This window comes from Malaya genurostris, chromosome 3 (genome assembly GCF_030247185.1).
Source record: "Malaya genurostris strain Urasoe2022 chromosome 3, Malgen_1.1, whole genome shotgun sequence".
NCBI classification, from domain to species: Eukaryota; Metazoa; Arthropoda; class Insecta; order Diptera; family Culicidae; genus Malaya; species Malaya genurostris.
Window position 1 is genome coordinate 164,966,270 of NC_080572.1, and position 14,678 is coordinate 164,980,947.

A 14,678-nucleotide genomic window follows, 5' to 3' on the forward strand; every position below is an offset into this window, starting at 1 on the left:
ACATTTAATTGAGTTGATCGACATTAGCACTGCTTTTTGAAAAACCTGCTTGAATATAAAATGATTAGAGTTACATATAAATCGAATAGTTTGTCTCTACCTGAACAGATCGTTGTGCTTGTTTATGAGATTTTAACACTCTCATTGAAGATATAAAATATGCCATATTATTCAGTATTTTTTGTTGTTCTTGAATAGCTTCCCCAAAACATTTCTTAGAAATTATGGACTCATTTAAACTATACGAGTTCATTGTATTAAACCACGAATCGATAAGATCGATTACGTTTGATAGTAATGAAGCATCTTCATGCTGTGGGAAATGTCGTCTGACATTAACGGCGGTAGTGTGGCTAAGAAGCTCGACAGCGAGTCTGACATTCTGCCTCTCTGTTCCGATGCAATGAACATGGCGCATAGACAGTTTAAACAGAGAATTATAATCTGACGTATGCGAGACGGATGGATTCGTATCAGTCGCCTTAGATATGAGTTTATCCAGTAACCCTCTAGTAATTAATTTACCTAAAATTAAAGATAATTAATTGATTGGTTTTCATAAATGAATACTCATTGTAATGTTTTTCGGGGAAATTCATTGTTTAATTACCATTATAAACAAAACCGTGATCTAACAACCAATTTCGTATCAGTTTGAGTAAATGAGGAACATCCGGAAAAAAATATATGTCTTCACCGTTGATAGGATGTTTGATCGACGTATGTGTATGATCTCTCATTATATCAATACCACATTCTCTCCAGAGGCCTTGATTTGATCCACTGCAGTCAGATACACATCCTACAACTGTATATCCTAGTTTATGTAACTCAATTATCGCATTATTCAGTATTTCACGAGTCATTTTTGTATCAAAAGCAGCAAATATTGGTTGCTTCCAGTTTGCAAACAAACCGCGGGCCATTATAACTTGCAAGTTTTTGTATGGACCTACGATACGATCGTTTCTAGAATCGTACTCAACAGTTTCTTCAACGGACATTTCATCAAATAATAAAACTGTTATTTTTTCCACTGAGCTCATTTTTCCTGCAGCAACCTTCATCAGTTTCAAAACGTCATCCAATAATCCGATGTCCATACGAATTCTACTACTCCACTTACGAAGCGTTTGAATACACGGTAGAGGTATTTTCAATTCTTTTTTAAGTAGATTCCATACATTTATTCCATGGTATCTGAAAATAGATAGTAAATTTCTACAAAAAATTTAAAAATCATCTTGAAGAGTGTACCTAATTGTAAACGATAGCGCGATTTCTTCGGACGACCAATGAACTTTTTGCTTGCGTCCCATCAATAAATCGATTTGATTCACAGTAAATACTTTACTCAGCTCAAGCCTAATTCGCCTTATAATTTCTTCCTCTTTCATTTCTTGAAGCGAATCGCAAGCTTGACGAAGATCTAGGATCGCCTTATTCTTTTCATGTACTTCCAGGCGAACTGCTTTCATAGAAAGATGATGACTTTTTTGTTCCTGATAATAGCTCGTATTCAGTTCCTTCAGTTGTTTCTGAAGCTGGAATATTTCTGTACGTTGCATTGCTAGCTGGGCTTGTAAACGGTTTGTTGGATGCTGCGAATAGTCCCTACTCTCCTTTTCTGATTGATCGGGCGCTTTCACTGAATATGTGTGATCAGATTTTTGGGGCGAACAGAATGATGCAATGGAGGTGATGCTAGTGTTTGAAGGATACTCATGTAGAAGCTCACTAGTGTCCGTTTCTTCATTGGTGAATGTAAACTCTTCACTTTTTTCACTACCGTAAATTGTCAATGGAAATCTTTCAAAAGTATGACTGAAATTTGAGTCATCAAAACCAGCAAAAGGTTGTGATGGAGGTGGTAATGCATTAACGGATAATTGAATATTAGTTTCTTTATTCTCCTTACACGATGCATTCAAAAGATCTGCAATCAATAATTTCTTATGTCTTCTTTCAGCACGCTTAGTGCGCATCGAAACAAGATCCGGTACTCGGATGGTAGGAAGAACTGAAAACGTAAACATTATCTGGGTTTCGTGAAAAAGAACAGAATAATATACATACCTCCTTTTCTTAAAATACGACGAAAATGTACTTGTCCCATTGCTAGTTGCAGTTCTGAGTTCCGTTCGAAAGAATCATCACTAAAATGCTTGGAGCAAATGAAAATTTGCCTTTTCGTGTACGAAGGAAGACGACAGAAACGCAACCAAATATTTCTTTGATTGTTTTCCTTCGGGGCCCGGTGAAACGAAACGGAGGTAGAAGCTGTTTCTTTTCCATTGGATGCACATTTTGGCACAAAACATTTCATTTTGTCAGTGGTATTATCTCACGTTTTAGAACTTTTAATCATCATTTAGATATGAACACTTCTGTGATGAAAATTTGTTGTGACGACACATTTTTTGTTGTATTTTTTTAATTTTGCCGAAAAATTGACAACCACACCACCACATACGCATATGCTCCCACCCTTTATTTATCATCCTGGTCTACTACGACTAAATCAATCTGTGATATAACAACCGGCCAGGCAGCTTAGCTTTTTCTACGGAATTTGTTTTGCTAATGTGCACTAAGCAGCCTGTGGTAGCAGTTCATTGCTTTCGCACAGTTTACCAAGTGCAGGTTTTGGGCATTTTGTATCTGAAATGTAGGTCAGCCAGTATACGCGTGGTGTTCATGTTGGTTTCAAGTAAAGTTATTTTGGCCATCCATAACACAGTCAGATTGGTACCACAATACTGATTGTCCGCAATTGACGAAAAAACACTTCTTTATTTTTTAATTAACCGTGCGAAACTTAGCTACAATCACCTTATTTCTCGAATCTAGAAATTGTGCTGTTCTAGTATCAGTATCAATCTAGTATTCATTATTACTGCCACTCATTCATCTCTGCTCCAGTAGTCATCTCATATACGAAACCATTATAATGAAAGAATAGAAACAAGTATCGAATGACCAAAGACTATTACGGTCTACACTACCATGTTAATAGTGACAATTCTATGATGCCATTTTTATCAAAAAAAATATTCATTTTTTTGCCTTTCTCATATAGAAAGGTTATGCAATCACTGTGAAAAGCGCCTTTGAACCGAGGCTCGGATGGTCAAGTGTCATATACCATTCGACTTAGTTCGTCAAGTACGCAAAATGTTTGTATGTGTGTATATATGTATGTAACATTTTTTTGCACTCACTTTTCTCAGAGATGGCGTGATCGATTCCCCAAAAAAAAACTCCCAAATTTCATCCGGATCCGACTTCCGGTTCCGGAATTATATGGTAAAATGTGTTAAAAATTTGATACCGTCACTTAAACCGGCGAAACAAAAGACGTAAAAATTTTTCGAAACTGAAATCAAAACTACACAAATCGATAGCCAATATTAGTAGGCAACTAAACAAACCGATTGCGGCTATCCCGGTTTCCGGTTTTCGATTAATGACCGGAGATAATAGTCGTATGCTCAAAATTACTCATTTTTCTCAGAAATTGCAGAACCGATATTCCCAATCTTAGGGTCAAATAAAAAGTCTTATAGTCCTACCAAAAATTACTGCATATTCAACTGCATATTACGGATTCAAAAAAAAAATCAAACCGTCGTTTAGAGTACGATGTGAAAATCGTAGATAATTGTCAAAATTTGAATAAAAACTGGTGGAGTTTGTATATATGAGAATATGATCGATATGAGAAAGGCATCATTACAGCATTAATTTCATGGTACCGTAAATTATTATTGAATTTCGATCCGACTTCCAGTTCCAGTTGTCTCAAAATCGTTGCAATTTATCGGTTTTATAAGTTGATGGTCAAACAAACCATCATGGACTATACCGGTCCCCTGTTCCCGATTCCGAAAGTAATGTAATTTGTGATCCAAAATTGAGCTCACAACGATCCCTCAGAGATGGTTGAGAGGTTCTTAGATACAAATGAAAGAATTCATGGTCCCTTAGATTGCTGTTGATTTTTTTCCGGATACAACGTCCGGTTCCGAAAATACAAGGTGTCAAAGAAGGTATTTTAAAGAATTCCACTGTAATGTATGAGAACATGATTAGTAAGAGAAAAGCATCTTTCCACCAGTAGGTGGATTAAAACAGGTTTTTTTAGTAAGGACCTCTGGTCACATCTCTTTCTCTCTCTCTCTCTTGTCCGAGTTGGTGGTTCAAAATTATGTTTTTTACCGGTACTGCTAACCTCAATCGAATGAACACATTTTGACAGTTTAGCAGTTAGGTTTTTTATCGTGACGTCACAAATGAACAAACATTCATCCTTGACAGTTCAGCGGTACTGTTCACAAACAATCTTAAACGAAAATCAAAGAGCACGTCTTTACACTTTGCAACTGCTGAACTGTCAAAATTCGTTCATTCGGTTGAGGTTAGCAGTGACGATGAAAAATCTAGTACTGTTTGTAAACAGAGATTTTTTTGTTTGTCTATTGACAAATTCGATGAGACCATTTACGGTCCATATCGCCTAAATAGAGTTTTAAAACATTTGTTCACGATTGGATGCGATTTGTTTTTGAGATTTATTAAATGAAAGTGACTAGTTGCAGAATGTAAAGATGATTGTTTAAGATGTGCTCTTCGGTTTTTGTTTAAGCTTGTTTGTAAACAGTACCGCTGAACTGTCAAGCATAAATGCTTGTTCATTTATGCCGTCGCTATAAAAAATCTAATAGTAGTGAACGTTGAGATTAGGTTTTTTATCGTGACGACACAAATGAACAAGTATTCATCCTTGACAGTTCAGCGGTACTGTTTACAAACAAGCTTAAACAAAAATCGAAGAGCACATCTAAAACGATCATCTTTACACTTTGCAACTAGTCACTTTTATTTAATAAATATCAAAAACAAACCGTATTCAATCGTGAACAAATGTTTTAAAACTTTATTTAGGCGATACGGACCGTAGATGGTCTGATCCAATTTGTCAATAAACAAACAAAAGAAATTTCTGTTTACAAACAGTACTGCTGAACTGTCAAAATGTGTTCATCCGATTGAGGTTAGCAGTGACGGTAAAAAACCTAATAGGCTTTAAGACAAAGGAAAGAATTTGGTTTTGCACGAACATAACATAACCTCACAGAATCGAACAGAATGAACTTTTTTCGACAGTAGCCGTGTATTTGTTTACAGTTTAAAAGTTCATCAGAGGTTCATCATTTGAATTTTAAAATTGCAAGTCGCCTCACACTAAACAGATTTATACAAATATCGCTCCTTGATGCTGGAAACGCATACAGGGCAATCTTTTTAGTTCCTTTCACTATGAAACACATTTTTAACAGGAACTTTTTCGTCATTTTTTAATTTTTAATTTGCAGTCGCAAAACAAAACAAACACACGGCAGCTGTCAGAGATGAACTGTAGTGTCACTTGTACTAAAGAATAACCTAAACATACAGAAAGATGTCCTAATGGTTAGATAATTTCAATCATCTCTAAATTTTCGTGACATTTTAATTATGAACAAAAGTAATACTCACCTTATAAGAGTGGTCTGATAAAGCTATTAGTCATATTTTTCAGTAGAAAAAAGGAGGAAGCTTCTATGTTTTTCATTCATGTGTATAAATAAATAAATAGCATAAACCAGCAGCAAAATTTTAAATGTGAATTTCGCTGGAAATCATTAACCGAGCCAAGACCAAATTTAAATGAAATGGTTGAATTTACACACACACACACACACACAAATTATCATATGATGACCTTGGGCAGTGTTAATGTGGCAATTTTCTCAGGGAAATACTCCACAACAGTGGTAAATATTTGTTCTAATATTTAGGACAAATAGAATGAGACTGTTTGTAGTGCAGTTGCTTTGCTTGATTTGCTTGACGAATACGTCTTTGATAACTTCGGGTGTGATTGAATTAGTAGTAGCTTGAGTAGAGTAATCAATGATCATCCAAATTGATGAGACAACCAAGGCTAAAATGTATTATCATCTCTCGTACTAAATACCACTCGATACTTGTATAATGTTTAAGTGACTTGACTTTCTCAATCACACTAATTCATCACTTAAAATAATAAGACATTAACCATTGTTTTTCTTACATTGTAGACATTATTTTCAATCAATTACTGTCATCAAGAATAATTTATAATAATAGATTAAACTGCTCATCGTATCTTTGACGGTTGCTTTCGAGGCCTGCTATCCCTTGGCATTTAATTCTATATAACTTCATAATTTGTAATCGAGCATGATGTAAGCCACGACTAAGTCTGGCTTGACTGACTTATTATGCCGTTCGAGACACGAGAATATCCACGTCCAGTGAAGGTACATCTACATCACATGTCGAAACATTAGCTTTAACGACTGAGCTCAAATCCATGCTTATGGTGGCAATGTTTTGCCGTTAATATATTAGTACGCAATGAAGAATCAGGCTCTCTTTTGCGCCACATCGCACCAGAAAATGACTTCGCGAAAAAAAGATGTCTTAACAGAATTCACTGCAGCTGTCGGGTGGTGCATTTTCTGTTGCTGCATCGCTGTGTATATACCATACTGTTGTAATAAGGCACGCGTGTATGTAGCGCATGAATGTATGATGCCAAGGCATTCTATGTTTTACATATCGTTACAACTGACAGTAGGTTAATGTGATGTGAAGCACAACGTATTCGAATCCAGCTGAAATGAATCAAAGTAATGACGAACAGAATAAAATTACTACAACTAACGATTGACATTTGTTAATCGACATCAGTTTGACGATTGCTATAAGAAACCTCGTTTGTTGTTTCAATTATTCGAAGTGTCGTTGGGTGTAATCTAACAAAGAATTGTTTTATTATTTTTTCCCTTCTCTAACAGTTTCCTGGATGACCTGGATCGATTAGGCGCGAAAGATTACCAACCAACCGAGCAGGATATTCTAAGGACGCGTGTCAAAACAACCGGTATCGTTGAAGTGCATTTCTCATTTAAAAATCTGAACTTCAAGTGAGTATTCCAATTACCATCTTAAAACAAAGAAGATCATTTGGTTCTGTTCAACACTTTCAGATTATTCGACGTCGGGGGACAGCGATCCGAGAGAAAGAAGTGGATCCATTGCTTCGAAGATGTTACCGCTATCATCTTTTGTGTGGCCATGTCAGAGTACGACCAAGTGTTACACGAGGATGAAACCACGGTGAGTGTTTGATTCTACGATCTATTTATATAACAGTCAACTGACCTGTGACAGATTAAAAAAATCCCACACATTTGCAACGCATTATGCAACATCCTAAAATCATAGATGCAATAGCATCAAAATCTGAGATTCGACTATTCAAACGTACGAAAATAGCTCTTTCCCTAGTTGGTCACTTGCTTTTGATTGGGGCATTGAAACCGGCAGATCAATATAACTAGTGGGGAATCTGTGGGGTTTGGTAATCAGCTTTTTAAAGATCAACGTCGCGTTGAACTAGTTCCCAACAGTTGGTGGATGTCTAAAACAAAGCTTGTAAGCGCAATCAAGTAAATGTTTGTCTTTTTCCCGATCCACGAATGAGTGCTTGAAACGATTGTTAAAATACTCTTGAATGTTAGTCCTCAATCTAGAAGGTGTTTTCCAAATTAAAATTTATGTACATATTTAAATAAATAAATATCGCTTCATTTATTTATTACTCTTCATTCATAAAATCATTTGATGTAAAACAGTTACTCAGTTTAAAGTGTTTTAAATTAAATAAGTATTCAACCAATTACATGATTTTTCTTAAAATTTATTTGTAAAGAATCATCGTCATTTGAAAAGTAATCATCACCATGATATTGATTCTGAAACAAATTTAAAAAAGTGGTTAAACAAGGTAATTTTTCTGACTTTCATTAGATTCGATTTTTTTAAATAATTATTTATTGGAATATGAGTTAAAATTAAATTATTAAGATTTAAATTGGGTGTTGAGCCACAAGTGGTGACTTTTCAGCCCTATTATATATATGATTTGGTTATTACCATGAGGACATTATTTGCTTCCGCAATTCTGAGATTTTTGTGTAGGGAAAATTTTGAACCTACTTGTATTGTGTAATGGGGAAAAGGAACTTATTACTAACTTACTAACTAATACAGAGAGCGAATCGATTCAATTGAAGATTGCATCAATTTTTGTCGGAATTTGCTTATAATATTATGTGACATTACATCTAATGGTTCTATATTTGTGAGTCTGTGTAACTCATTTGTACTAAACCAGGGAGGACGCTTCAAAATCATTTTCAGAATTTTATTCTGAATCCTTTGAAGCGTTTTCTTCCTGGTGGAACAACAACTTGACCAAATCGGTACTGCATAAAGCATGGCTGCTCTGAAAATTTGTTTATAAATTAACAATTTGTTTTTTAGACAGAGCTTAGAATTTCTGTTTATAAGAGAATATAAACATTTAATATATTTATTACACTTTGCCTGGATTCCTTCAATGTGGTCCTTGAAAGTGAGTTTTTTGTCATACGTTAAACCTAAGTATTTAGCTTGATCAGACCATGTCAATTCCAAGCCATTTAATTTGAGATTGTGATTATTGTTTGGTTTAAGAAAAGAAGCTCTTGGCTTGTGAGGAATCAGGAATCAGGAATCAGAACAAATTGGCTCAAATGGCACGTTCCCCTTGATATTTGGAGATTTGTGCCTTGCCATCAATTTGTTTTTAGCATCATTTTCCCGATATATAAGAGGGAAGGATTGAAAGGAAATGGTAGGGGTTGGACTAGGAGGATGGGAAAAATTGACGACACAAAAACACATAAAAGCAGAAGTAAATTCTGCACCCCTAAGGGATGCTGAACAATCTGCTGAGGATCACATTTAGTGGAAGCAGAAGGAAATTCTGAACCTCTACGAGGTCCCGAACAGTCTGCTGTTAATAAAACCTCCAACCCCCGAGAGGATTTAGAGATCTTACAAAAGCGACACCATTCTGCACTCCCGGAAGAATGCAGAACGACTCGCAGTATGTACGAGCAGAAGTAAATGCGGTACCCCCCAGATGATGCCAAACAATCTGCCAAACCCTATTTAAGGTGAATACAGAAGGGATTCATTCACTCCAGGAAGAACGATGAACCCTTCTGACTATAGCTCCTTACCACATTGGGTGAGAAACGAGAGAATATCCTTCAATTTTAGCTCCGCATACACAGACTCAACCATGTATGGAGAACCAAAAACCCGGATACGTAGCTGCGTCAATGCGGGACAGTTACATATCAGATGATATGAAGTACCATAATCGCATTCACACAAATCACACGAATAATACTCAGCACGTTGAATAGTAGCCATGTGATAATTGAGTTTGCAATGTCCAGTCAGAGCTCTGACCAGAATACTGCAATGTTGCTTGGAGAAATGAGCGCAAGTTTGCAAGCTGCGCCAGTAGCTGGCATGTTTGGATGCAGCCCAAGAACGTATCTTGTGCTTTATCCAACTAGTTGAAAGTGGTAAAGCTGGTTCAGGACCAACGAAATCATTCGTTGCACCAGCTCTAGCCAACTCATCAGCCCATTCATTTCCAGTAATACCAGAATGGCCGGGTACCCATATGAAGTAAACAGCATTTGAAATGCTGAGGTCTTCAATTTGAGTTCGACATGCGATCACTAGATTCGACCGTGAGTCATTCGAACTGAGTGCTTTTAAGGCTGCCTGACTGTCGGAACAAAAATAAATACGTTTACCACAGATCCTCTGCTGAAGTGCCGATTGTACTCCACACAGAATTGCGTAGATTTCTGCTTGGAACACAGTACAGTATCTACCAAGTGAATGAGACTGCTCCAGCCTATTTCACGACAGTAGATACCAGCACCAGCACGACCATTCAACAGAGAACCGTCCGTAAAACAAACTATGTGTTCATCAAGTTGTCGTTCCAGACAACCAGACAATCATTCCTAACGAAGAGGATAGCTCACATTGAATGTTTTAAAAGGAAAACTGCATGTGAGAGTTAGGTCACTAGGAGCGAGTAAATACTCATCCCACGGAACCATTTGAGACCACAAGCGAGTGTGACTGGTAGCATATTCTAATGGGTTACTGTTCCAAAGCCCTGTAACCCTAAGACGGTATGCACAAGATAATGCTTCTTGTTTTAGGAACACATGTAGTGGTTTAATGCACAGTAGCGCCTCTAGAGCAGCAGTAGGAGTTGTCGTGAATGCTCCTGTCATCGCCATTAGGACCATCCTTTGGAGATGATTTAGCTTTGACTGAACTGTCGCGACTTCTCCTTTCTGCCACCATACAAGACATCCATATGCTAAAATAGGTCTAACGATAGTTGTGTAGATCCAATGAATATATCTGGGTTTGAGTCCCCATGATTTTCCAAAAGCTCGTCTGCATTGGCCGAAAGCCATGCAAGCTTTTTTTTTTTTTTTTGTTTCAATTATAGAGGTTTTAACATTATTGTCATTCGCCTCTTCGGGCCAGAAAAACTTTCTGACCCTATGTGCGGGGTTGGGAATAGAACCAAGGCGGAAGGCGTGAAAGGCATCGACTTACCCATCACGCTATACTCGTCCCCCCATGCAAGCTCTTTTAATCCTGAAATCAATGTGAGCAGACCAATTCAGTTTTGAGTCAAGAATAACCCCGACGTATTTAACTTGATCGACCACAGTGACCCCTGAACCAAAGAACTGCAACGGACGAGCTCCTGTAATTATCCTACGATGAGTGAAAAGCACCATTGATGTTTTGCCCGGATTTACAGATAATCCAAACCTGACAACACCATTGTTCAACAGATCGCAGGGCTTGCTGCATTAAATCAAAGAGAGTGTTAATGCTTATACCGGTCATCAATATATGATAATCGTCGGCAAAACCATAAGTCGGAAATCCAAGGTTATTTAGTTTCCTTAACAAACCATCAGCGACTAGGTTCCATAAAAGTGGGGATATTACACCACCTTGAGGACACCCACAGACACTCAGCTTTCTAATCTCTGGCCTGCCGAAGCGATGATCAAAGAAGTTGATTGCTAAGCATTGCGTGTATCCAGTAAGGGAAAAACCCAAGATATTCCGTTCACGACTGCAATGTTTAACCTCCTGCAGCCATTCAGCCATCGGCACGGAAATACACCTTGACTTAGGAGTTCCTATTTTTGTGGCCTTTTACGACATGGAATAGGAAACCAGTGGATCAATTCTTGGTAAAAAATAATCCCGCCGGATGCCACACGGCTTACCTGTTTGGTGGACTTATACCACCGGTACAGGTGGACCGTAGCGTTATTCTTAGCAGTTGGGAAACCGCTACCGACACTACACGGCTATCTAGGCTGCTCAGAGAGGGAAGTTAACATTGATGGTCAACTACCATGGATGGCCGAGCAGCCTGTTTATAAGAGAATATAAACATTTAATATATTTATTACACTTTGCCTGGATTCCTTCAATGTGGTCCTTGAAAGTGAGTTTTTTGTCATACGTTAAACCTAAGTATTTAGCTTGATCAGACCATGTCAATTCCAAGCCATTTAATTTGAGATTGTGATTATTGTTTGGTTTAAGAAAAGAAGCTCTTGGCTTGTGAGGAAAGATAATTAATTGCGTTTTTACTGCATTTGGTTTAATTTTCCATTTTGACAGATAATCACTGAAAATATTTAAACTTCTTTGTAGGCGACTGCAGATCACTCTTAGATTTTTACCTGTGGCTAACAGACTTGTGTCGCCACAGAATAGCGATTTCTGACAACCAACGGGTAGATTTGAAAGATCAGAAGTGAAAATGTTATACAAGATTAGAGCTACGCTCGAACCCTGCGGAACACCGGCTCGTACGGGTAGCAATTCAGATTTAAAATTCTGATAGCTAACCTGAAGATTACAGTCGAATTTACTTTTCGGTTTACACCAGCTCTCGAAACGATATCCTAATAACAGCAAAATTAAATATATAAGAATACAAAGAGAATAATATGTAACGTTTATGTTTGTCAACTGAAAGGTGTAGCAGTGCTTAGTACGTTCATTATTCTCTGTCAGCCGATGGATACAAACCACAATTTCTAATTATTAAATGAAATGTTTTTTCAGAACCAAATAAATATTCTAAGTAGTGATTGTTTTTCAATGTCTACTTCTTGCCTTTCTATTAATCTCTTTAGTATGAAGATTTAAAGTTTGGGGTTATGAGTTTTAAATGAAATACATTCCTCAAGTAACGCATTTTCTGACCATGATTTATTTTCATCGGAGAAAACTTATTGCTCATGATTTGAATCCTTCAGATCATAAAATCATGAACAATTGTCATGACTTCATGAAAAGTTAAAATGATTGGTTACATGATTTTTTAATCATGGCCGCAGTAACGAATTTATTTCCGTGCACAAATGAGAATTCTTAAGCAAAAAAAAAATATCGGCTACGCCGGTATTGGGCTAGAAAAATTCTAATCATCAATACATTCCTGTTTTCCTTTATTTTGTTAATAAATACGAAATAAAAAGCTGATTGATATACAGAGTTTGACAAGAAATTAACAAGAGGCAAAAAATAACTCTGAAATAGATCTTCTAGCAATCGAAGTGTGTTTCTGAAGCAGATATTATTTGTAGCTTTTCTGACAAAAAAAAATCGATATCACCATGATTGATAACAGAGGCTGCTCGTAAAACCTATATTCAAGCTCACTATTACTTAAAGATTTCTTTCGTATGTCAATTTTCTATTTGCAGAACAAATTTCAATCGATTGTAATCCTCAGTTGTATATTTTTATTAGCTCTCGACACGTCTCTTTTGGTTGAAATCCACAATTTTCTGAATTAAAATTCGAATTTTATGAAAGTATTCTGAATTCAAAAACTAGAATGATTTTTTGCCGTTACTGGACTAATTTTATGCAGTTTAGAAAAATGAGATAGATACAACGTAGACAGAACGTATCGAACACATTTAAAATTTAAAAAAAGAAAAACAGAACTCCTAGACATCATTTGTGCCAATTTTGTAGAAAAATGTATATTTGAACTAGATTTTGTACATCTTCTTCAAAACAAACATGTATTAATCGATTTAAAATTGAAAGATTGATAGTAAACCAAAGGGAATAAATTATTGAACAATCTTTTCTAATAAAATATGAACATACCCTGTGAATCCCAGTAAGTATCGGTTTTCGTCTACATCTAGTTGACACACTGTTTAGTACGACCGCAACAAAATAAACAAACACCGATACACAACAAAACGACCAAACAATATTTTATAAGAGAATTACTTCGTACAAAGGACAAATGTGTAAGAAAAAAAAACAAACATAAGATGAAATATCTATTTTTTCTAAACTGTGTCACTGCGTTAGAAAATCATAAATTTGAATTTATAACTGATTTTGACAATTGTCCGATATTTAAATTTAGTATCACAATATTTTCAGTATACTGCTAATACTTATCATTTTGAACAGTCCAATATAAAACGTAAAATCCCTACAATCTACTTGTACAGCTCCTACTGATTAGTGAAAAAGGTCAAAATATTTGCAATGATTTATTACTATCTTCCTTATGTCGTAAACAGTATTCTCAAATGATATGCACGCATACAAAATCTACGATGAACACCGCGCGACAGGAAAGTTTCTATCGATTCTCAGTTAAAGTTGAGAGTTAAACTGAAATTTAATTCACTTCAAACGCTTGCTTTTTTCTAATAAACTTACTAAAATTGCTGATAATCCAAAAATAAATTCTAGTCACCACAGCTGAATTTGTAACCAAATCTTATATTGCGGCGTGAAGACGGAAATTGACGCAGTTAATCGACTATTGCATCGTTTGTTTAAAAAATAAAATTATAAAGACTAGACCCATAAACACACAACAAACAGATGTCGATTGATGCTTTTGCGTTCCACACTATCGTTTTTATGAAGCATAATTTTATTGTGAGAGAATAGAATACAGTTCATTATTACAACATCTGCTATCAGAATGATTTATGATAGTAAACTTGCGCATTTAGCTTATTAATAAAAAATACCATTCACGGCATAATTTCCAAATATAAATGCTATTATTACTACCAATTGAAGAGTAAAGTTAGAATATATTTGACGAAATATATCCGCTTACAAAATATTATCATATTTTTTGAAAACAAAAAAAAAATATCGGCTACGCCGGTATTGGGCTAGAAAGATTCTAATCATCAAAGAACCCTCCCGTGGTTGGTGGGCTTGACGGTATTGCAAACATCATCAGATACAATCAATTACAGTTAGAATTTAATATAGATATATGTTACAGCTTTAGCATAATTATTGAATTCAATGAATGAAATACGGAACGACTTGAATAAGATGTTGATTGCATTACGCTCCAAACATCCGGGGTTTGGAGAGGCCGGTAGGGCTTAACTGAGCTCTGTTTTATGTTTTATTTTCATACTACCACACGATGACATTGAACGAAGGTAAATGCAGGCCATCTTTGACGTTTATTGGAGGTTTGTGTACCATGGAATACTGTGAAAGAATATTGTAGAATAGAATAAAATAATACAGACTGAACAAATGAGAAAACCACTGATAGCTGTCAAACGATGTTCATCCAGTTCATTTTGTGAGGTTGTGTCGTTTTCATG

At 36.1% G+C, this 14,678-nt stretch overlaps 1 protein-coding gene across 9 annotated transcripts in view; it reads left to right on the forward strand.

Annotated features, from left to right (window-relative positions):
* LOC131438489 (G protein alpha o subunit) overlaps positions 1–14,678 on the forward strand; it is a 146,905-nt gene that overhangs the window by 125,841 nt on the left and 6,386 nt on the right. For all 9 annotated transcript variants that reach the window (XM_058608561.1, XM_058608562.1, XM_058608564.1 and 6 more), the window contains exons 6-7: positions 6,885–7,013; positions 7,077–7,206. In XM_058608561.1, the coding sequence (XP_058464544.1) occupies positions 6,885–7,013; positions 7,077–7,206 (259 nt within the window). The remainder of the gene's footprint in view (positions 1–6,884; positions 7,014–7,076; positions 7,207–14,678) is intronic.